The sequence below is a fragment of the Pseudopodoces humilis genome, chromosome 2 (genome assembly GCF_049639895.1).
Source record: "Pseudopodoces humilis isolate 2021_Gansu_Grassland_sample_001 chromosome 2, ASM4963989v1, whole genome shotgun sequence".
Taxonomy (NCBI): Eukaryota; Metazoa; Chordata; class Aves; order Passeriformes; family Paridae; genus Pseudopodoces; species Pseudopodoces humilis.
The window spans coordinates 64,674,014-64,696,706 of NC_142201.1; the positions used below are offsets into that span (position 1 = coordinate 64,674,014).

A 22,693-nucleotide genomic window follows, 5' to 3' on the forward strand; every position below is an offset into this window, starting at 1 on the left:
GCTCAGGGCATGCCCAAGAGCTCTGAAGGTGCATCTGTGTGGTCTAGAGTACGTAAATACAGATAACACAATGGTCCCTCTTTGAAATCTGCTTATTATCCTCTTTTTGGAGGGCTTCCTCCTCTGATATGTTCTATAAAACAGATTAATGAGACCAAATAAATAATAATGGGTCTGCCATAGTAGTTAAGCCTCAGTTCAAGTATCTTTCATCATCAAGAATTTTTTTTTGGTAGAGCTGGAACAGAACTCACAGTTTCTGGGGTCAGACTCTTTGATAATGAGACACATAAGCAGTGTGCTATGGTTCATTAATAAACATCTTTTTCATCATTGGTCCAGTATTAGAGATTAAGTGATATACTTACTCGGTGATTGAATGTTTTCTTCCTACTTGCCAGAGTTTTTGTGCGTTTCTATCCATCACTGTCAGCTCTGCACTTTTCTTCAAAGAAATAAATTACCTGCTCGTACAGCTGGAGATTTCTATAATTCTAAAAAGCAGGGTGCTCAAAACTGTTCCTTTTGCAGTGTCAGAATTTTTAAACTGTGAAGAATTTTGCTACTGTGAAAATTGATTGTGATATCTGCAAATTAATTAAGCAGCTTATAAAGAAACTGACGTGCTTGTTTATGCATCAAAACAGAGGAGTAATTTCTTCCCTTCTGCTTGTTTTCAGTATAGTGGGTTAGTTCCACGGGAGAGCTGGGACATGTGGCATCCAACCCTGGTGGCTGAGGCCCTGTTTGCAATCGCAAACATCTTCAGCTCCCTGCGCTTGATCTCATTATTCACTGCAAATTCTCACCTGGGACCTCTGCAGATATCTCTAGGAAGAATGTTGCTGGACATTTTGAAGTTTCTGTTCATATACTGCCTTGTGCTGCTCGCTTTTGCAAATGGATTGAACCAGCTGTACTTCTACTATGAGACAAATGAACCTGGAAACTGCAAAGGAATACGATGTGAAAAGCAGAATAATGCCTTTTCAACGTAAGTAGCTATTTATTTCTATCCTCCCCCTCTTCCCAGATATTTTCATCACTTAGATGCTGTTTACAGAAAAGAACCTCAGTTTTCTGTTGGTATTACAGTGGTGTCCTGACCAACATATCTAATATTACCCTAATAATAAAAATTTTTAAAAAATAACATCTCATTACTCTAATAATGTTCACTTCATACCACAGTGAAGTCTGTACAATTTAAGATATCTCAAAAGATAAAAGGTAAAATAGAGATAAGAGGAAGATAAGTAGGATTAGGAGTTGCATAAGGTCACCAGTTCAGACCTTGTTCATCCACGCAGCTGTCACTCTGCATTTCTTCCATGTCTACCTGTAGGCAGTAAATTAGTCTGGTGTTCTAAAACCTGAAGATTCCTTGCAAATGTGATAGACTGTAAAAAAACATGCAGTCAAAGATTCCATTGACTCCACACAATCAAATTTCTCATTTCTGTTATAAACTGTTTCTTTTTCTTCCACTTTAAAATCAATTTTACTTCATTATAGCTTTTTAGTTCATCTATAGTACCAAAACACTGCCAAATGAACACTAATTCTCTTGTCTTTCTCCTTCCAACCTGAACCAAACTACCGCTATAAATGTCTGTTCCCTATTAATTTCTGTGTATCTAGGCTTTTATTAAATATATTTATTACCAGTGGCATCTTTCTTAGAGGAAATAATTTTACAAAAATAGCAGCTTTTATATCATCTTAATCAAGTAACTTTTCTCAGGCACAGCATATTTAGGTTGTATATTAATAAAGCCTACGCAGGTCTAAACTTTTTGTGATCTGAACAGAAAAGCACACAGAAATTTTTCAGAGCTCAGCATTGAGGGAAGCAATATTCATCTGGGAAACAGTGGGAAGTACCAGTACTAGTGTCAGAAGGTGGTGTGTCATGGCAAACTGTCATGATTTATGTGCTCCATACTTTCAAGGAGCAGAGTCTAACCAGGACCATTCTTATGACACTACAGTGTAACTGAACACACAACACAAGGGAAAATTTTTCAATCTATTGAGCTGCAGGGAATTATTTTTTAAAGTTCATCATTGTTACTAGCTTCCTATCTGTTGTACAAACTTCTCTAAGGGAATATCATATGCTTTAGGTATAAAAACACAAGTTTCTTTTGAAAGAAACATGCTTGTCTTTTTTGTGTCTCCCTTACAAAACAAAACATGTGCTAATGGTAATGATGCTTTTCTAATTATTCAACTTCTTTTATCTCAGTGGCTCTCAACAAAGCAGAATTGCATAATATAAGGATACCATACTTCTCTCAACATCCTGGCGAAACACAATCATTGAGTTACTTTTGGATCCTTATTCTACCCCTTATAGTTAAAGCAAAGGGTCAAAATACTTCAAAAGAAGGTGTCAAACATAAGATCTCTGAAACTGTATTTATCTCTCTTAAGTTTGAACAAAATCAGCCTTTTGCTTTCAGGCTTTTTTATAGAGTCTATATATATCTATATAGATATATATATCTATATATATGTAGATACTTCTCTATATCTTATTTATAAGATTCTGAATCTTATTTATAGTTCCTCTCTAGAGGCCCAAATTTGAAACACTAGGCCATTGTTTTACTAGAAAGATATTCCCTCTGTGTTGGCTAGTCAAGAACTTTGGTGTGTTTTGGGAGAAACTGAACAACCTGAAAACTAAATGTGTTGTTTTTATTCAGTTATTTACTCTGGCTTTTGTTTTTCAGGTTATTTGAAACACTGCAGTCATTATTCTGGTCTATATTTGGACTCATCAATCTCTATGTGACCAACGTGAAAGCGAGGCATGAATTCACTGAATTTGTTGGGGCCACGATGTTTGGCACCTATAATGTAATCTCTCTGGTTGTTCTGCTCAACATGCTAATAGCCATGATGAATAACTCTTACCAACTCATTGCTGTAAGTTGTTTTAGATCATGTATAATATATACCCTCTCTCTGTTCCTACGTTCAATTTTTCTGGCAGTAAAGCATTTCACAGACAGGACATTGTGGAAAATATTGCAATTTACTCTAATTCTTTTGCACTGTTCTGAAAGGACAAATAAAACCAGACCCAAGCTGGACTGGGTAGAGGGAAATTTCCCCACAGTACCGAATGGGGAAGAGGTGACCCTGATGGAGAAGCCAGCTCGTGGGTTGAGAAGGGTGTCCTGATGCTTCTGGCAGTGACGTGGGCTGCAGCCCCGCCCAAGCTGCCCTGTGCAGGAACCTCTTCTTAGAAAAAGACTGCCCAGGATTGTTCTGTCACTGCTTCAATTTCAATACATTATATTTATTAGCATTTGAAAGGCTGCTATTTTTTTTTTTTTAACTATACAGTTAACAGAAATAGGTGCCCATGTTCCAAAGACATTAGCTGTTCAAACAAAAGGTCATGTCTTCTCAACATCCTCTCATTCAACAGTGTCCTGTTTCCTCCTTTAATGAAAACTGTATTTATCCTTACCAGAGCTATTGGTGTAGTTTTATTTCTAAACTGTCTGTTAAGGAGACTAAGAAAAATAAACACTGATTCATCATATCATAATTCAAATATGGTCATGCAGAAAGCAAACAAAAGAAAGCTTCACAGTCTCAAGATACTAAAATGTGCTTTTTTTTCCAATTTGGAAATTACAAATGTTTCCACAGAAGGAAAACTGACCACTTGTGTTTGTATAACTCTAGTTGTCAGAGTCTAGTGAACCATATCACAATGTAGTACCACTCACCAAAACTTGGGCTGTAGGTAGTATACTTTTCCAGTTACAACTTCTAAATTGTTGTTTTTGTTACTTTTGGCCAAGGCTAGACCTATAGCTAAAGTTCTTGGCTATACAAATCTAACATTAGTGATTTAAACTTCTTGTTCAGTTGCTAGGATTTATATACCTTTCCATGGACTTTAGCTTTCATTTTCCCAAAATTTTCAGAATTATACAATACTATAGAGGTTCCAAAAGAAATACAATGTCAAGTAAAAATAAGAAAATTCAAATAAAAATAAAAAAAACACTCCGCAACCTATCCCAGATATAGAATTCTGAAGTAGTAGGGGAAAAAAAGATACTTGACTCAATAGTTTTAGTAACCTCATGATTTGTTGAATAACCAATTTGTGAATTTTGGGGACTGGTAATTTCTAAGAAGATGCATGAGCCTTACTGACTTGTTGAAGCTGCTGCAGAGTAGCATAATTAGACTGATCTATGCAGGATAATGGTGAGCTGCTATTATAACAATAATTTCTTCCAGAAATGTAGTATTTCTCTGCTTGTAATTACCTTTTCTGTTTTTTGAGAGACTTCCAATAATTTAACATCTTGTAACAGTAGAAGTGCTTAAAAGTATATATGTACTTTACATATTGAACACTTCCTTACTGAGGTAAAGCAGCTTAGTTTTGCTGTGTCTTGAAGACCTTCTGTCAAAAGATGTCAGTATTTGAACAAGACAATTCATTAGTATTTCAAGGTTGTTCTAGTTTTAGTTTTTCAGACTTTTGTAGAGGTTCATTTCACCTCCTGAATTACAGCAACATCTGTGCTGATGACGTGCTTCTTGTGTGCAGGATCATGCAGACATTGAGTGGAAGTTTGCTCGAACAAAACTCTGGATGAGTTACTTTGAAGAAGGAGGAACTCTGCCCACTCCTTTTAATGTCATACCAAGCCCAAAGTCTTTGTGGTATCTGATCAAATGGTTATGGAGGCACCTTTGCAAGAAAAAAATTAGAAGAAAGCCGGAAAGTTTTGGAACAATTGGGGTAAGTTGTGTGATTTACTCTACCTGTAATCATCCTCTTTGCTATATAGATTACTTTTTCTCAGCTTTATAGGGTGTCTGAACTGTCAAATAATGAGCATATGAGTTAGAGAATAATTCTAGCAAAGAATGTTAGCTTTTTACATTTGTGTCGATGTCATCAAATCCCTGTACAATGATAGTATGAACCATGACTGTGCTTCATCTACAGATAGTGCAAGAAAGATTAAGAGCAATAAAAAGTACAAGAGATCAAATGTGTATACTTGTCTGCCAGTGTCAGAATTGTTGGTTGCTAATTTCTAACTCAAATTATTAATAATAAAGTGTATAATTGAAATACCATGAACCAGAGACTCATGTATGAAGTATTCGTCATGGGATAGTCTCTGTGTCTCTAGTTTACCATAAAAGCATTCTTAGCAAAAGCTGTTCCCATTAAAAAATGAAATTTTGAAAGGTAACAGCATTTACTTGGACTTGTTTTCTTGAATTTAAAGGTAGAACTATTTCAGAATCACACTCTGAAATCATACCATATTCTGATACTGCTGATTAGCAGTGACATTTCTAGGGGAAAAAAAGAAGGGGAAAGACACACAAGGCAACCAAAAATAGTCCTGCACCTGGATTCAGCAGATGCCTCTGTAATACCTCAGCCATTTACTTTCCCTGGTAACTGCAGTGAGTAAAGCAGATTTGAAGTTTTCCCTCCTAACTTCATCTGCTTGAGATACCTGTCAGCAACAGAGATTTTCTATACTGTCAGTGCAAATATTCAGGCAACATTCTAACCCCCAACAACTAATTCTCTCTAGTTATGTTTTCTTCATTTCCCATGAGCAAGTCAGTACCTCAGTAACTAGACTGAATTTAGCCAGCTCTAGCACGAAGAAGACTATTTGGGATAACATGTGGATAATGGCATTTTCTCTATACCGTAAGAATTTGATGAATATAAGTGTTTCAAGTCTATTAGGAACTCAGCCAAGCATTAAGTGAGAGTATGAGAGTCAAATGTGAGTAAGGGGAAAAAGAAAGGGGTATAGTCCTTGTGCTATTGATTCTTATAAAAAAAACTTTCATCCATTTCAAAGAAGTCAGTGGGTATGATACAATTCTTTGAGGGACTATTACTATATCAACTTTTTCTTTGTGTTTCTTCCCCATTTCTTGATAAGGGAGTAATAATTTTTTCCTATTTATTCTGCTGCCATACCCTGGAATGTAGTTTAATTTCTAGATGTACTTGGAGGAACAAGTTCATGTACAGATATATGGCAAAGAGGAAAAGTGACATATAAAACTAATTCACACTTACTATGCTGATAAATAGATTTTGTCCTCTTTGTAGAAAGCTTTGACTCAGGCTTATTGCAATATACTGATATTGTTGGCCAGTATCTAAATTGTGAAAGCAAAATTGTTTCACTTAGCTGTCATATTTGTACATACAGGGAAGAAACAGCCAGGAAAAGAAGCTAATAAACATGAGGGTGACATTGAAACAAACCAGTAATGGGCTACAAGAAACACACTGAAAAAAAACCCATTAAGTTAAGAAAGACTAGCAGTGATTCATATAGAAATTAAAAAAAAAACATGAACTAGCATGAATGGTGAATAATTTTAAGAGTAAAACATCTCTGTGTAATATAGGAAGTGAAAAAAAGGTAAATGCAGAGACCAACAGAAGGAGAAAGTATGAGATGTTGTTAGAAAGAAAAAGTCAAGAGAGAGAGTGATGTACTTGTGTGTGTGTGTGTGTGGGAGAGTGGGCAATGCTTCTAGGCATTTGTTAAACATTTGGTATGGATGATTAGCTAGCGTAAACTGAGAGAATGATATTAAAATTAATGGTATGATGCCAGTGTATAGCAGAGGGTTGATTAACACAATATTCCCGTTCAACTGAGACAGATACAGAATACCATTATACATCCCAGCTAAACCTTCAGGACAATGTTTCTGGTCAGACCTTCCATCTGGGATAAGGAAATATTTTTTTCCTTTTTCTTACCCTCTCAAACTGCAGATTTGGGAGTAAACTCATTCCTGGATAAGTGGAATAGTAAAGAAAGATATTTCTTCTGGGTGCTCCCAGCACTATGCTGAATGGCATGATGTGGAAGGGGATTCAGAAAGATAATCTCTACTTCCTGCACCTACCTCCTGCTAGGGTACATAAGTACCACCTTCAAGAAGCACACATCTTAGATTTGGGAAAACTGGTGCAGCAAAGGGTCAAAGGGAGTCTATGCACCAAGCTGCTTGAGAACTTTTCTAAACAGAATTTTCTTTTTAAGTTAAAATCCCCCAAAATCTCTAAACCCCAAACTTTTTAATTAGTATATTTCAGTTTCAAATAGCTTCAGGATGAAATCTGTTTGAAGAAAGGAGCAGGTACCATTTAAAGCAAATATCTTGGTTTGATGAGACCCAGATTTACTCCTATTCTCCAGTGGGTATTTAATTATTTACCCCAAGCATAAAAGCTATGACAACAAGAATTTCCTTCTCAGTATCTTGAAGATACTGCATGGACTAAGGTGCTCTCTTGGGAGAACCAGAAGAGAAGGAACTGAACCTAGCTTCCTTATGATTTGAATGTGAACCACTAATTACTGAACTGCTTGGGAGTGGAGGACATCAGTGAGGGAGAGATGTGGCATATTTTTAATTGATTTCTGCATTTTTTATTATTATTATTATTTGAAAGCGGAATACCTAAAGCATCTGGGGCAGTAGGGCCATATTTATCACTGGTTTCCCTTGCAGAATAGGTTCTTAGTTGGAATTAGAGCTGAAACCCCTTCTGAAGCAGAGAGCTCACCAGCAGAGCCATCATGGCAACCACACATCCAGCTGCCTGGAAAAAGTGAGGGGCTGTGGCTGACCGGGAAGATTCAGTCCACCATATGGGCATCTCATAGAACTATAAAGTTCTTCAGTTAATTCCTCAGCATAACACAAGCCCCATAAGGGTTATGTGAATTTGGAACATTTTGCAATTTCCAGACCCAGTTATTCGCCCAAGCTCCAAAATGAAGTTAGATGTGCATATGCACTCTGTGCTCTGATTTCTACATGGGATAGATGCAAACCACCAGATAGATGCTGTTAGCTTGACATTCTCCAAGAGATTAAATCACCACAATGGGATCAAACAAATGGGATCACTACAGTGATCTTATAGTTTGTCCTGAGGAAATGCACCTCTTTCTGGTTTTGGGAAATTTCCCATCACCTACAGCTCAGCTTTGATTTCCTAGAACTATTTCAGTTGTCCCAACAAGCTACATCAAAAATTAAATTTAGAACCTCTATGTCCTTTCAGCCGAAAGTTAACGAAGAGTTTTCTCTGCCTTTTGTTCAAGGATCTCAGATTACTTCAGCTCACTTGTATCTGCCCTGTAATAACTTTGGCCTCTGAGCTACAAGATAAACTTTGTTAGGATCTATTCCTTTTCACTGAATCCTGCATTATAAACTCTGTCTCCTTCCCTACAACCAGGACTGGGAGAGAAAAAGAATGCTATGACATGATTTTCTTATCTTGGCTATATGGATGGATGGATGCCACATAGTCTGTAAGGCAGAACTCAGATTTCCAAACATTCTGTTTTGATATCTCTAAATGTTAACTTTCCTATTAGGAAGCACTAATCAGCAGTGACGTACTATGGTGTTTTCCAGTAGAAGAAGCAATAGTGTGCATCCAAAGAGTGAGTCAGCTCTCGAAGATACAAAATAGATGATAGACAGAAAGGAGCTGGCAAGGATTATGCAAGATCTCTGCAAAAAGTCCTCAGTAACAAAAAGCCAGGAATCATGAGCTAGAACTGAGTCAAGGATCAAATCAAATGTGTCAAGAATCCACTGTAAAATTTATATATGTGTACACTTGAGAGTTCAGTATATGCAGGCAGAATGTGTAAAGAAAGGGTTCAGGGTCAGGATAGTTTACAGCACATATTCTAGTGAAACGATTTATCTGGCCCATAGGAAGAAGGGTAATGCCAGCAAAAATAAGTATGACATGGCTGTTTGGGAGGACCATCTACACTGCTGCTTGTAACAAAACTACCACGGGCAGGAACAGGGTCTGTAGCAATGTGAGGTGCCTCTGAAAAAAGCCAATTAATTTGCTTCTCCTTGAATGTCAGTTCTGTGGTTCTTCTGTCCTTTGTTGTAGTGGGACATCTGAAGCAGTGGCTGGTGAAGTCAAGGGGAGGTTTTTCAAAGGAGAGGCTTTTTCTCCAAAGCAAGACAGTGCTCAGCCATGCTGATGGCAGCTTCCCTAGCCACAGCTTCAGCTGAAGGAAGGCCAGGATGATACATGTGATTTACTAATATTTCAGCTCTGCTATGAATCAGACAGAGCTCTTCTACTATTCCGAATTCAGCATATTTTTATATTGTCATTTTGACATATCCCAGGTATGCAGCATTTTCTTCAGCTATTATCAGTTATCTCCTGCACTTAAAATTCTGAAATAAGTGCATGCTTGTGTGCTGCTCTTTACATGCATCTATATAATTTATATCTATATCTATATCAGTTCTATTAATTTAGTTAGCTCACCTTTGCAGGAGTCAGATTAGTAATATAATAATTCTATTAATTAGGCTGAGGTTTTCCTATCTGCACAAGGCTTATAGAACTGTCAAGGCTAATACTGAAATCTCAAATCCATTGCTATTTCAGGGAAAAAAAAAAAAAATATATATGGGAATAGAAATCCTAGTCCCACCAGAACAAATGGTACTCAAATTACACTCTACTTTGCGTCTGATCAGTCACCAAAAAGTATTTTACCTATAATTTTAAGCCTTTCAGAAGTGAAAATGGAAAGGAATGCTAGAGATAACTTTGGTAGTTTCTTTTTTTTGCATCTGATGCTTAGATAAACAGTTACCTCTTTTCTAACTATCCAGATTTTTATGCTATTTTCTGAGCAACCTACATGACTTTATTATCATTTGTCACAGAAAATCTCCTTTTCCCTTCTCCCATTATTTTTTCACCCAGTGGAAAAGGATACAATTTCTAAGTCAGTATAAGCATTTTGTATTTTCTCTGTAATGTATGTTATTGAAAGCTGAGCGAAGAAATAACGCCTTCCATCTGGCATGGAAATCAATAATCTGGAGTGTTCCTTGTACAGCCAAGAACCATTTCATGGAGAAGCCTTTCTGTCAACACAGAGAAGTTCTAATCCTTTAAAGGTGATGCTTCTATTCAAGATGAGGAATATATCCCACAACTTCTGACAACAACTCCATTTGCTGAACCTTTATCACTAAGCAGTTTAAGGTCAAATGCAAACACTGGATTTGTATTCCCATATTATAATATATAATTTTAATAAAACACATTAAAATAAGTAATAAAATTTTATTAAATTTTCGACTGCTAAAGAACCATTTTTTTTCAAACAGTGCAAATTACTAGGAATGGCATAAACAGGAAAATCAAAATAATTATCACTTCTAGTGGAGCTACTATTACAGCTTCCTAAAGGATATTAGTGCCCCCTCTTGGAAAGCGACAGTAGTAGGCCCCTCAATTTCATTGTTGCATTCAACATGCATAATAACCATGTCTTCCACCCCGTTGCTATTTTTAGTCAAATTAAACTTTTATCCCTTGGCCAGCCATAATTTTCAACTTCTTCATGCACATAGAATAATGGTAACTTGAAACAAATTTCGAACCTTAAATAAGACTATAACCGAGTAGAGAAAAGCAGGCCAGCTGAGAACTAAATAAGGACAATATGAATGCTAATGACATTTTATTTCTAGTGAACAGCCTGGTTTTCAGATGTGTTTCGACAAAGATTCATTCTGCTTTCAAAAGAAAGCAAAAGATGATTAGGAACTGGAGATAGAACCTAAACATTTAAACAGGAGATAAGTGAACTGTTCTGTGATAATAAATTTTATAGGTTACATGTATGTGTAATTCCCAGTGGAGTAGCTATGTAGCTGTGCATGAAAACATACAATTAAATTCATTTTCTTTCAGCTTTTTGGTGGTGTGGATTGAAAACAACTAAGTGCAGTAGAACTGTTCTGACACGTTATTACACAAATCTTTCAACCTAGTTATCCCAAATTGTACTTGTTAGCGTTACATTAACTGAAAAAGCCACAGCATCTGTTTCTGGGAGTTTCTGAATTCGTTCCAAAAAAACGGACAAATGTTATATAGGTGGTTCTTTTACAGATCCAGAATTAAATCTATGCATTTATTTTATTTACTTCTGTAAAATAAAGCAGAGCAGACAGCAGCTGCAGGAAGTATTGTGCAAGACAAGAATCAGCTTAGGAGTTATTAACTTTACCCGAAGTGTGTTTCAATTGCACCCTAAAGTCTTTTTCCCTTCGCCTGTGAATCAGACCTGTTGTTGAGAGCTCTCTTAGCCACAGACTCCCTTAGTCCTCTCTCTTAGTGCAGAGTGAAACATCTCCACCGTGTGGTCAACTGCCAGAAAACTGAGATTTTTTTCTAAAAAACAGCTAAATTCGTGTGTTGAGGGTCTGAGCCTTTTCACGGCTGCATTGTCCCCTCTGGCCCTGGTGATGGGCAAGCTCGCCCATCCGTCCATCCTGAAACACAAGAAATATCCATTTTCTCTTTGACGAGGCATAGATGGAGAAACACAATCTAGAAAAATACTGAAGAAAGCATTCTGATGTACAAAGCCCCACAGTGACTGTTCAAACTGACTAGGAAATAATGATTTTCCCCCTTTCTGTTATTTTTTTGCTAGCCCAACCACAAAGCCACTGCATCTCTCAAAATTAATTGCAAACAAAAAATCAACCCTGAAGTGTAAACTGACTCCAAGAACAGGGAAAAGGTTCATCACTTCTTTCAAGTAAAAAAAAAATTATGAACTAACTTGCCACATCTGCCTTGCTGTGTAACTGAGGTCAATTTTAATAAGTCCCTTGGATGTCCTTTCACCCTGTTTTAAGCTGCTATTAAGTGTTCTGTTTTGTAGAAATACCGTCAGTGGTCAGACATATTATTTTCTTGTCAGCAGCAGATGTGAGAGTCTAAGTTAAAGCTGTGTTTCTTTCACCAGTTAGGGATAATTAAAGTAGAGGAGGGGGATATGTTACTCATTATGCGATTGAGGAAAAAAGGAATTCAAGGAAAAAAATAATTCAGGCCTTCTTTTCCCCCTCTTTTTCTGGGCAGCCCTTAGGTATGGCAGTATAATCTAATACAACACCTGCTTGAAAGCTGGGCTATTCTTTCATTCTTTTCTACCACACTTTTTTTTGCTGCTCCTCTTCAGAGTTACTGTCCCTTTTGCTCTCCCTCCTTATCAACACCAAACTGTGTTGAAAGCCATTTCTTTCTTCCATACACCTCTCTGTGAATAAGTGGTTTTAGCAGAGAACTAAGGGGGAACTTTCTCATTAATAGTTTTATAGTGCAGGTTTTGGTTATCTTTATCTTAGATGAGACATTAGGAGCCATAGCAAGTCTCTTGCTAACACCATGGCTTTACAAACACCACTGCGTTGATGATTTTCCATACAGAATTTCCCTCCTTGTAACTCATGTCCATTAATTCCTGTTCTTTCGCTGTGTACCTCCAAGAAAAATCTACCTTGACATGAGTCAAGCTTTTTTTCAATTCAGTAAAATGTGCTTCAGTCTGTGCAAGTGAGTGACATGATCCATTGTTCCACTTCTATCTCAGATCATTGACCTTGGGGCTCTGCAACCTGTGACCTGGCTGCCCCACCACGTCCATGCTGGTGCAGGAATAAAAGCATTTTGACAAGAATGTAGAAAATCCACTTTGCCTTCCCCACAGCAGCCTTCTCCTTTCTATAAAGCAAATGATAGGGTTTTTTTCAAACTGTCATTTTTCAACAGATTTTGAAACTTTTCTCTCAGCTTGCTAGATACCATATAATGCACAGGCATGCTGTTTTCTATGGTTAAGTATTTTACTTCCAGACAGGGATTCATTTTTTTTTTTTATTCTTTTCTATTTTTCAGAGACGTGCAGCTGACAATTTGAGGAGACATCACCAATACCAGGTACAGGCCTATGTTTATTCTCTGGGCAATTGTTTTTCTATGCCTTCAGAATGTCTTCATGAGGAAAAAACAAAAAAGGAAGAATTTCATGAGAAAGTGGAAAAGGAAAATAAAAGGAAAAAAACCCATAAAATCTGATTTTATCTTATTTTATCTTAAACAAACAAGCTTAGTATTTTTGATGTTCAAACAAAAGCATTTGAGAATATTATTGTCTTCTTTTTGGAGAAAAGGGCTATCTTCTAAAGAATTAACATGCAATCCAGTATTTTTCCCATTGCAACATGGATTGTCTTTAAAAAAAGCAAATTCCTGCCTGCCAGGAATCATCAGAACTTGCTCTTCATCTCTCCAGTTTTAGTCCCCCATAGACAACTTCCTTAATAACCCCTCTACTTAGACCCCTGTAAGCAATTCTTTTTCATCCTTCCTTCTTCAGCTTCTACCTTTTTTTGTTTTAGATTATTATTTCACAATGAGTAATTTTCAGCTTTATTTTCAGTTTTTGTCATGTTAAAAGGGCTGTAAGTTAAACAAGGTGTGAGCTGTAGGCTTGGCAGTTAATGAATCCCATATGGGAAGTAACTAGGTCAGCTGGGACTTTTTCAACCTGGAGAAGAGGCAGCTGTGGGAACTACAACAGGCATCTATAAAATCATGAGGAAGGTGAACACAGAGCAGTGGTTTGTTATTTATCTGTAAACTGAATACCACACTTGTACTACACTGCATTAGTGAGGCTGTATAGGCAGCTTTTTGCAGGAAGCACTTATTCTCCTCCAGCCCTCACTTGTGAGATTGTATCTAGAGCAGAATGGCACATCTGGGCCCAACACTGCAAGAGAGATGTTAACAAACTGGAAGGGAACCAAGTGCAAGGGGGGCACTGTCATATAAGAATCTCAGATTTCAGCCTAGAGTAAGTAAGGGAGAATATAACTGCTGTCATAGAGAGAAGGAGACAGATTTTTCTTTGAGGTACAATGCAAAAGACAAAATGGACACAAGTTGAAGGAAGGGAAATTCTGTAAAGTAAGAATTATCTTCACAGTGAGGGTAGTAAAGAACTGGAAAATGTTGCTCAGGGAGGCTGCAGCATCTTCACCCATGGAGATATATAGCACTTTAGTGGGCATGGCCCTGACATGACTCAGACAGCCTCCAGGTATCTCTTTCAACCTAAATAATTTCTAGGATTCTTAGAAGACAACAATGGAAACTACCAGAGCGAAGGTTAAAAATAAAACCCCAAATGAAATCTTACTCCGTACTGTGGAACTAATTGGCAGAGGATTTCTGAATGCTGAAAGTTTACATTAGTTCAAAATGCATAAGAAAACCTGTCACAGCCAATTAAACCTAGAATTGTTATTTTTGTTCAGAGTCACTGCATCTCACAGCACAGGAGGCTTGAGAGAGAATAGATGGAAATAAAGTTGTACAGCCACACCAGATTTGCTGTCCTCATGAGGCATCAGCAACTTCTTGCTGCCAGGCTTTGCTGGCAGGAGACATACCTTGGGTCAAACCCAACATATCCCTTCTCAGGATAATAAGTAGTCAAAAAGCAAAACAAATTTTCAAACAGACCTAAGGTTTGGTATAGTTTTTGTCATGTTCCTAAAGCATGAAAAAGCCCAAGCAGAGCCTGTGAGTGTAGGTTTACTAATATGAAGAAAGCTAACACAATACTTTATATTTTTAGGAAGTTATGAGAAATCTGGTTAAAAGGTATGTTGCAGCAATGATAAGAGATGCCAAAACTGAGGAAGGATTAACAGAAGAAAATTTTAAGGTACGCATTTATTTTTTATGTTTATAGCTGTTTTAGTAATTTATTAAAATATTTTAAGACTGTGAAGCATATTTTTACACTCAGTTATTCAGGTAGCATATAACTTGCTTCCTAGAGCAAGATCTTCAACCTTGAAGATGCCAGGTGTGCCAACATGCGGACAGTAAAGTTTATTCCTGACCCAAGCATAAGCCCTTTTTTGTTCCTTTTCTTTTTTTTTTTTCTTATTTCAAAAGGAAAGTCAAATTAGCTTTGATGTTCTGACGTTTCATCTTTCTTTCTAATTTTTAGGAGTTAAAACAAGATATTTCCAGCTTTCGCTTTGAAGTCCTGGGTTTGTTAAAAGGAAGCAAGCTGTCTAATTTGCAAACTGCAAAGATGAGTAAAGACACTGCCTCTCTGTCAGAAAATGAAGAAAATAGCGAGAGCGAAGGAAACAAGAAAGGGAAGAAGAAACCCTTCAGCCTTTTTGACATAACAACAATGATTCACCCACGATCAGCCAATATTGCCTCTGAAGGACATAATGTAAGCAATGGCTCAGCAATGATGGTGTCAGAGCCCACTCAGGAGAAACAAAAGCGTGTGAACTTTGTAACAGACATAAAAAATTTTGGGTTGTTTCACAGACATCAATCAAAAACAAACTCTGTGGAGCAGAGTACAAACAAAATATACACCGTTTCTGAAGAAGTTTCCCGTCAACAGGCAGAAGAGCAATGTGAGAAAACTGATGAACTGGAAGAGGGAGAATTGATCGTGAACTGTGAATTAAACTTCCGAAGTCCTGGCAAAAAACGCGTGTTAGCTGAGTCACAAAATACCAGCAAGACTTTGGATTCACAGGAAGAGGGAAGTATTTGTGCTTCAGAAACAGAGAAAATGGAGTTACAGAACTCAGAGCCTGCCACCCAGCAGGATCAGCTGGACAAGGCATTGGACATTAGCATTGACTCTGATGGGAAACAGGAAACAATTGTTCAGGGCGACTATGTGATAACAAGGTTGTGATGCTTACAGGAGGAAGCATTTACAAATATATATATTTTGCATAGTGCTTTTGGGGGGGAATGTTTTAAGAATTATATTAGCTTATGCAGAATTACACTTTATAGTACTCAACTGTGGCACATGATCTTGTAACATAGTAGTCAAGAGAAAGAAAATATGAGGACGTTCTGTTTTGTAGCCTGCTTTAGCTTTCACGATTTGTTTTACATTTTTTAATAAATGGAAGCATCTTGTATTCTTGTACTGTTGCAATAACCCACAGAAACTTTTTAGCTATCTTTTTCAATTACAACAAATGGAATTTCTCTCATATGATAGTTGACTCCTATGATAAATATTTTTCTATGCAAATAAAAAGTAGCTTAAGAGACTTGTAAGCTTTTATTTAACTTTGTAGGTTCTTAAAAGTTTCTGTGCACCATAATAATCATATGTGGCTCCTGCCAGCATAATTCATGTCAATCTATTATAGTCATTTATTTAAATTGCTAGAACCTTGTGTCAAAATCTATACATAATCAGAAGATAAATTATATTCTTTTATTTATTGAAGGAATATGAATACCTGTAAATTATGAAAAATAGGTCTATTTGATTATTTAATTACAACTTCTCCCTCACAGCAAGAGGAGTACGACTGTCCTGATACCATTGTTAGAAATGCATTTGCAAGGTTTGAAGACTGTAGAAATGTTTCTTATAGGAAAAGAAATATCTGTGGCTTACAAAAAATTGATGATGGATTACTCCCCAAGAATCCTTTATCACCACAGATACTGCTTCTTCAACCATTTCTTTTTCCTCATGTGGACAACCTATGCACTTTAATATTCAGCTGCTTACTAGTGTCTGCCTTCACAATACACCTGCATTTGCTAAGAGAAAGATACTTCAGGAATAAACAAGCATACAGTGATTCCCCTGAGTACTTGAATAAATATGGCAATTTGTTGAGAAGTTTTGAAAGACATGCTTTAAGGGAGTTTCTTTGACAATTTTACAGTTTGGGGGAATCTGACTGGATGTTTTATAATACATACCTAAATGTATAAAGAAAACCTAATAGTATTTTTCATAACTGTTGAGTGACTTACTGTCTTAGTTAAAACCAGTATTTTTTTAAATTAAACATTGTGGGGTTTTTAAATCATTGGCTGGTGTCCTACATTATTAAAAATTTCATTTTACAACTGGCACCCCCAACACCCCCAACTTTCAACATCATTCTTTCCCCTCTGAATATACCACAAAAGTGTTGTTATTTCATACTTAACTTCCCCAGCCCTGCCATGATAGATTTTGTAGTTCATATTAGGATGTATTAAGGAGCTTCCAGATGCATAGAGTACATTTACATTTCTGATGGAACCTATCCCATGTAAACCTGTAGGACCTGGCCTAAAGCCATGTCATTCTGGATCTAAATTGTCCTGGTACTGAACTGTGTCTTGGAAATGCAGGCAAACCCCTCTCATCTCAATACTTTAAGGTGAGTTTTCCAGCTCTATTTCACTCATGTGCTATTCTCTCTGATCTCACATATTGAAAGCTTCCTTCCTCCACACCTGTTTGTGTCATGGCAGATACAGTTAAACTAAAATGGAAAATACGAGTCATAATTGGAAAATAGTTTGTATAGCTTTGCAACAATGTGTTCAAATTATATTTGATTGGTTAGTTTCCATCTTGGCCTCTTGACTGCTCTGTAGACCCTCTCTCCTTCACGTCTCTCTCCTTGTCCACCATTAGATTGTAAGCTCCTTGGGGCAGGGCCTGCAGCTTTTCTGTCTGGAAAGCACCTGAATTATTACAAGTATAAAAAGAAATAAATAATAATAATGGTGGAACAACCTCATATCATTTGTATTAGGTCAACTCTTTTAGAGAGTTCTTTTTTGTACTGTAACATTTTTGCTAAAAATGCCATAAAGCTAATGTGTCACATTGTCACAAAATTTTCCATATCCCAGTTGACAGTCCTTCACTACTGCTTTCAGGTTCACATTCTTCATCATGGTTTGTAATGCCTTCAGGTCCTAAGCTTACTCCCTTTACACTAGCCAAATGCAAAATAGACAGTCCTTGCTCAAAAGAGCTTTCAACACAATCCAGCCACATGGTTTCACTCCAGACAGAAAGTGCCTGAGCAGGGTATTTGTGTTTGTATTCCAAACATCACCATTATCAGAACAAGTTAACTACAACAGGTCTAAGACTTCTGCATATTATTCTGGCATCAGAAGAGCCTGTTTCTCCTGTGCATGAAGTTCCCAACACAGTGAAACAATGTGAAATATCAACCACACCAGCACATCATGACCCCACTGTGCTGGGCATCAGTCTAAGTCATGGAGTGGATACAAGACAGAGCAGCAAAGACAGTGCAGGTGGGCACGATACTAAAACACAGTGTATTGCATAGCAACAGGTGGTCAGTCTCTTGGTGCCTTTTTTTTTTTTTCTTACATCAAAATACCGAAACATAGGTCTATTAAATAAAGCATACTTAAAATCAACATTTGTTCCAATTTTATGTTATTCTTAGGCAACAAAGCTTGACACTTAGCTTCCTTACAGGAATATAACACAGAAAAGAGACACAAAGATATTATTATATGTTCCTCTTAAATTCTATAAGTATATTGCAAGCTATAACACTCCACTTATTCTCAAAACCTCAGATGAATATTTTGTCATATTCTGAGAAGCAGCATGAAAGAGAAAAGAAGTAAATCACACTTAAATATTGTGAAGAGACAACAAACTTTTGAATACAGTTCAAAACATTTTGTATCGAGTATTCTTCTGGGAATATAGAGGTACAAGTTAGACTACAGCATAATACATCTTCATTTTAAAGTGTCTCAAGAGATTCCAAAAGTTCAGTGAGTAGCGTAACCACACAAAAGTAATAGTACTGGTAAATAGTAATAGTAAATAATAGTGCTGGTAATGATGGTGGTAGTATGCAGTAGTACTAGTAAATGTACATGTAACAATCACAATACTATGTATTTACCCCTGGGAAAGGGGAACTCCCCAGCTCTAATCCCTGCTCAAAGTTTGCCTGTTTTCCACGTCAGGCAACCATTTGATAACACCAGTAAACTATCCTTGGGCATATCTATCTTCTAACATAGGGACTCTAATCTCTGTTGAGAAAATCTTGCTTCCTGGTGTTTAAAATCTTTCACTAGCTGAAGTTTTTATTATGGACCCTGCATTCACTGGAGCATGAGAAGATTGGAGATCTTTTGAGACAGTTTATGTCTAAGTAGTTGCATATACTCCAAAATAAATTGTTGCAGTTAAGGATGAATTTCAATCCAGCAGATACGAAAAGGAGTTGAACTCATTGATCTACACAAAATCAAGTTCAGTAACCACTGCTTTAGTACTTGAGAAGTTGCCCTATTTGTATAAGTGTAAAGAATGAAGCAGAGGTCATTTCTCATTAATATCAAGACAACTAAAAGTTTCAACCTTCAACCGTCATGAATTTAGAACTGTAAGAGGATTTAGTAATGCAGTTTTACCACAGGTCCATCCTACACATAATTCTCTTCCTAAATTAATCAAACCCTCTGCTGTTGTTAAATATAGCTATGAAATATTTATACACATTAATCATTTCAACTGTTTATACTTTTGGGTAGCCACTATCTTTTAACTATGTAATTTTTTTCTGACTACTGTTTGTTCAGCCTTGGGTTTCTTTGGGTGTCATCTAAACCAGTTATGCTTTTTTCATTTCAATTAAACTTTCTGCTCTCTTTAGTTGACTACCACAGCCACAGCCAAGTGCTGAGTGGCAGTAGATGTTGCACTGCTCATTACTACTGTGGCCTTTTCATTCTGGCCTTTAGTCCTTTGTAACCTTTGGTACCACATTGGTACACTCAAGGCCCAATGCAGCTTTCAATTTCAGGTGTTTAACATCAGAATAATTGTCTTTGATAGAGATCCTTGTCTCTACTGTACATTTAAGAGGGAGTTTATTTCATTATCTATGACTAGAAACCTGATAGTTGAAATGAATACCAGGTCAGCATGGTGCTTTGTCAGTATCTTTTCTCTCACTTTTCTTCTTTAACAATACAGTTGAGGATGTCCTTGTTAAAAAAGAAGTATCTTTATGGCAACATAATCAGTGTTGCACTTTAAGAGTATGAGAACTGTGCTTGCAGTGGAGACAGAGGAAATGTTCAAGATGGAAACCAGGTGTTTCCAGAAAGGCTGGTTCCAGTCTGAAGCTTACTAAGAGAACTTCACACATGCAGATCTCATGGCAAACTCTTCCACTGCATGGAATCAAGAGTTAATTCATATAAGCTGGCATACTTGACTCAATGGAACTGAAAAAGCCGGAATAGCACCATCTATATTTGCTTTGTATGCTCAGCTTTTAAATTCACAATAAAATTATTCCATAGATGTTTAAACAGGCAATAAAAGTCCATGGTTAGTGAGCAAGATAAAATAATGTTTTAGGAATCCCTGTGTTTCAATTTCACAGGTTAGTAAAAATACTTTTTTTTCCTGTAATAGCAAATCTTTGTGGATTGAAATACTTCTTTTCCTGAACTCCAGTCCCCATTTTAAAGAGAAGAGAATAAAACAAAACCCTACAACCCCAAGCAAAAAACCCTAGAGATTTTTCCGTTTTTAGAGATTCATGAGGTTTTCTAGTATAATTAATACCTTGAGAACATCAGAAAGCATTGATCTAGCCTTTAATAAATTCAATGGACAGCATAGACTGCCTTTAAATGTAGCCAAGTGAGAATGTCAGCTGCAAAGTAACTCATTCTGGTTAATGATTTATGCTCTTAGCATACAAAAGGGAGTTTACAAGATGGGTGATACATACCTCATCATTTTCTGAAAGTGTCAACTTGTCTCCAACACAATAAGCATTCAAACACATTCAGAGAAACTCAAAGTCCTACATAGATGTTTATTTGTGCAATAATTTTTATTCTTTTTTTTTTTCTGCTTATCTTCCCTTACACTTTGTTTTTACAGAGAATGTGTAACTCTCTAACAAAGATAAATATCTTGCATTTTTCTGCTACCTGTTTCTAGAAGTAGACACTAAGACCAAATAATGCAAGATTTTATGTTGCCTTTGACCTTCTGTCCTTAGGATTAAAAGATAGTTTACTAAGGAATACTAGCAATACTTTTACTTGGATTAAATACATGTGGTACTCAGATATATTGTTCAGCCATATCCAATTCCTGAATGCAGCTAGAAAAGCATGGAAGTCATCTTTCTCTATGACTACTTTAACAAAATCCAGTTCTACATCAAGAAAAAGCAGAGAAAAGAAAATTGAAAGAGATCTGTTTTTATGAAATTAGTTAGAGTAGCAAATATCAACATTCTTAGTTCACTTTTGTTAAGTAAAATTAGAGGGACCTTTTTTACAGCATTTGTTTTTTTTAATTATTCATTTGCTTTTGTGCATTGCTTTGCAAGACACCCAGAATTTTATTAATTTTTAAGAATTTCATTAACTGAGAGACTGCAAATCAGGAGATTATGAGAGACCTAATCTGAGGACTGGTTCTACTGATTTTTTTTTTTACAGGATTGTAACTTCCCAAGATCTAAGTACTCTCTGATCATTTCCCAAGTGAATTTATTGTCCTTGAATGATGCAGCTCTGACCTGAAATCACATGGAGGAAGCATTGGGATTTCAGCCACAGAGAAATGTGCTGTGCTGATTTTAAGAGTCTATAATAACGATTTGTTTACCAAATCATAGACTATGGTTTAGGGCCTCTGACAGTCATGTCTAAACAATAGTAACAATAACAGAAAAAATATAAAAGCACAATATATGTGTGAAAGTATTTCAGTATTTAAGCCTGTCTAAAACAGAGCAACCCAAAACATCAGTCCAAACACCCTGAGTTTTAGGAAGTCAAACTCTAACCCAAATCTGGCTCATATTTCCCCAGAGAAATGAATACTATGAAAGTTTATTCATTAAGGACCATGTATGGTGGGGAAAGAGCACTTCATTTTGTAAGCTACTTTTTTTTTTTTTTTTTGCTTGTTTATTTGTTTTCTATTTCTGCAGAACATGAATAACTTCTGAAAACTTAGATATTCCCACACACTGACACACTAGAGCTGATGAAGAGAGAACCAGATGTATGATACTGAGCCAAGATTTACCCAGAATGGTCAAGAGAAATAAGTGATGAAAGACCAAATAAAAGCAATTATAAACCTGAAATGAGCTGTTGGCACTGCAAAAGACAAAATGCTTCACAATAAACTAGAAAAGAAATAATTTCCATGGAAAATCTATTTCCTACAGAAAGACAATATTAAAATGCCATTTAAAGTATTTTCATTAGTCGACTTCTGCAATCTCACCTGGGATTTTCTTGTTGATCTTCTGCGATGTTGTCACCAGTTCCAAGGGAGCACAACACTATTCACTTACGTGCTGGTTCTGTCAAAATCACAGAATTAACTAGGCTGGAAAAGACCTTTGAGATCGTAAAGTCCAATCTATGACTTAACTTAATACCTCGTCATCAACTAAACCATGGCACTGAGTGACACATCCAGTCTTTTTTTAAGCACATCCAGGGATGGTGACTCCACCACCTCCCTGGGCAGATGATGCTATTGCCAAGTCATGCTTTCAATGAAGAATTTTTTCTGACCTTTTTTCGGATCTTGAAACATTCTCCAGCTGCTTGTAGAATAAATTATCCACCTCCTCATCCTGGCTAGGTGGTCTATAGCAGACTCCCAGCAGGATGTCAACCTTCCCCTTGATTCTTATCCAAAGGCACTCAACTATATCATCATTAGTCTCAATTTCCATGGCATCAAGAGCCTCCCTAATATAAAGAGCCACGGTTCCTCCTCTTTTCCCTTTGCTGTCTCTTCTGAAGAGCTTGTAGCCATACAGTGCAGCGCTCCAGTTATGTAAGTCATCCCACCACATTTCTGTGATGGTGACTATGCCATAGCTTTGGTGTTTCACCTTGACTTCCAGCTCCTCT

General features: G+C 36.7%; 1 protein-coding gene and 1 long non-coding RNA gene across 2 annotated transcripts in view; one reads left to right on the top strand and one right to left on the bottom strand.

Annotated features, from left to right (window-relative positions):
* TRPC4 (transient receptor potential cation channel subfamily C member 4) overlaps nucleotides 1-17,429 on the top strand; it is a 127,979-nt gene extending 110,550 nt beyond the window's left edge. The window contains exons 6-11 of the mRNA XM_005516324.3: nucleotides 681-994; nucleotides 2,739-2,934; nucleotides 4,589-4,783; nucleotides 12,812-12,853; nucleotides 14,559-14,648; nucleotides 14,940-17,429. Coding sequence (XP_005516381.1) covers nucleotides 681-994; nucleotides 2,739-2,934; nucleotides 4,589-4,783; nucleotides 12,812-12,853; nucleotides 14,559-14,648; nucleotides 14,940-15,659 — 1,557 coding nt within the window. The 3' untranslated portion in view covers nucleotides 15,660-17,429. The remainder of the gene's footprint in view (nucleotides 1-680; nucleotides 995-2,738; nucleotides 2,935-4,588; nucleotides 4,784-12,811; nucleotides 12,854-14,558; nucleotides 14,649-14,939) is intronic.
* On the bottom strand, nucleotides 17,342-22,480 carry LOC148184866 (uncharacterized). The gene is made up of 3 exons (XR_015771896.1): nucleotides 22,349-22,480; nucleotides 22,053-22,131; nucleotides 17,342-17,458 (listed from the first exon to the last, which is right to left on the bottom strand). It is a non-coding gene; the product is annotated as an uncharacterized LOC148184866 (long non-coding RNA).
* Nucleotides 22,481-22,693: the final 213 nt, after the last annotated feature.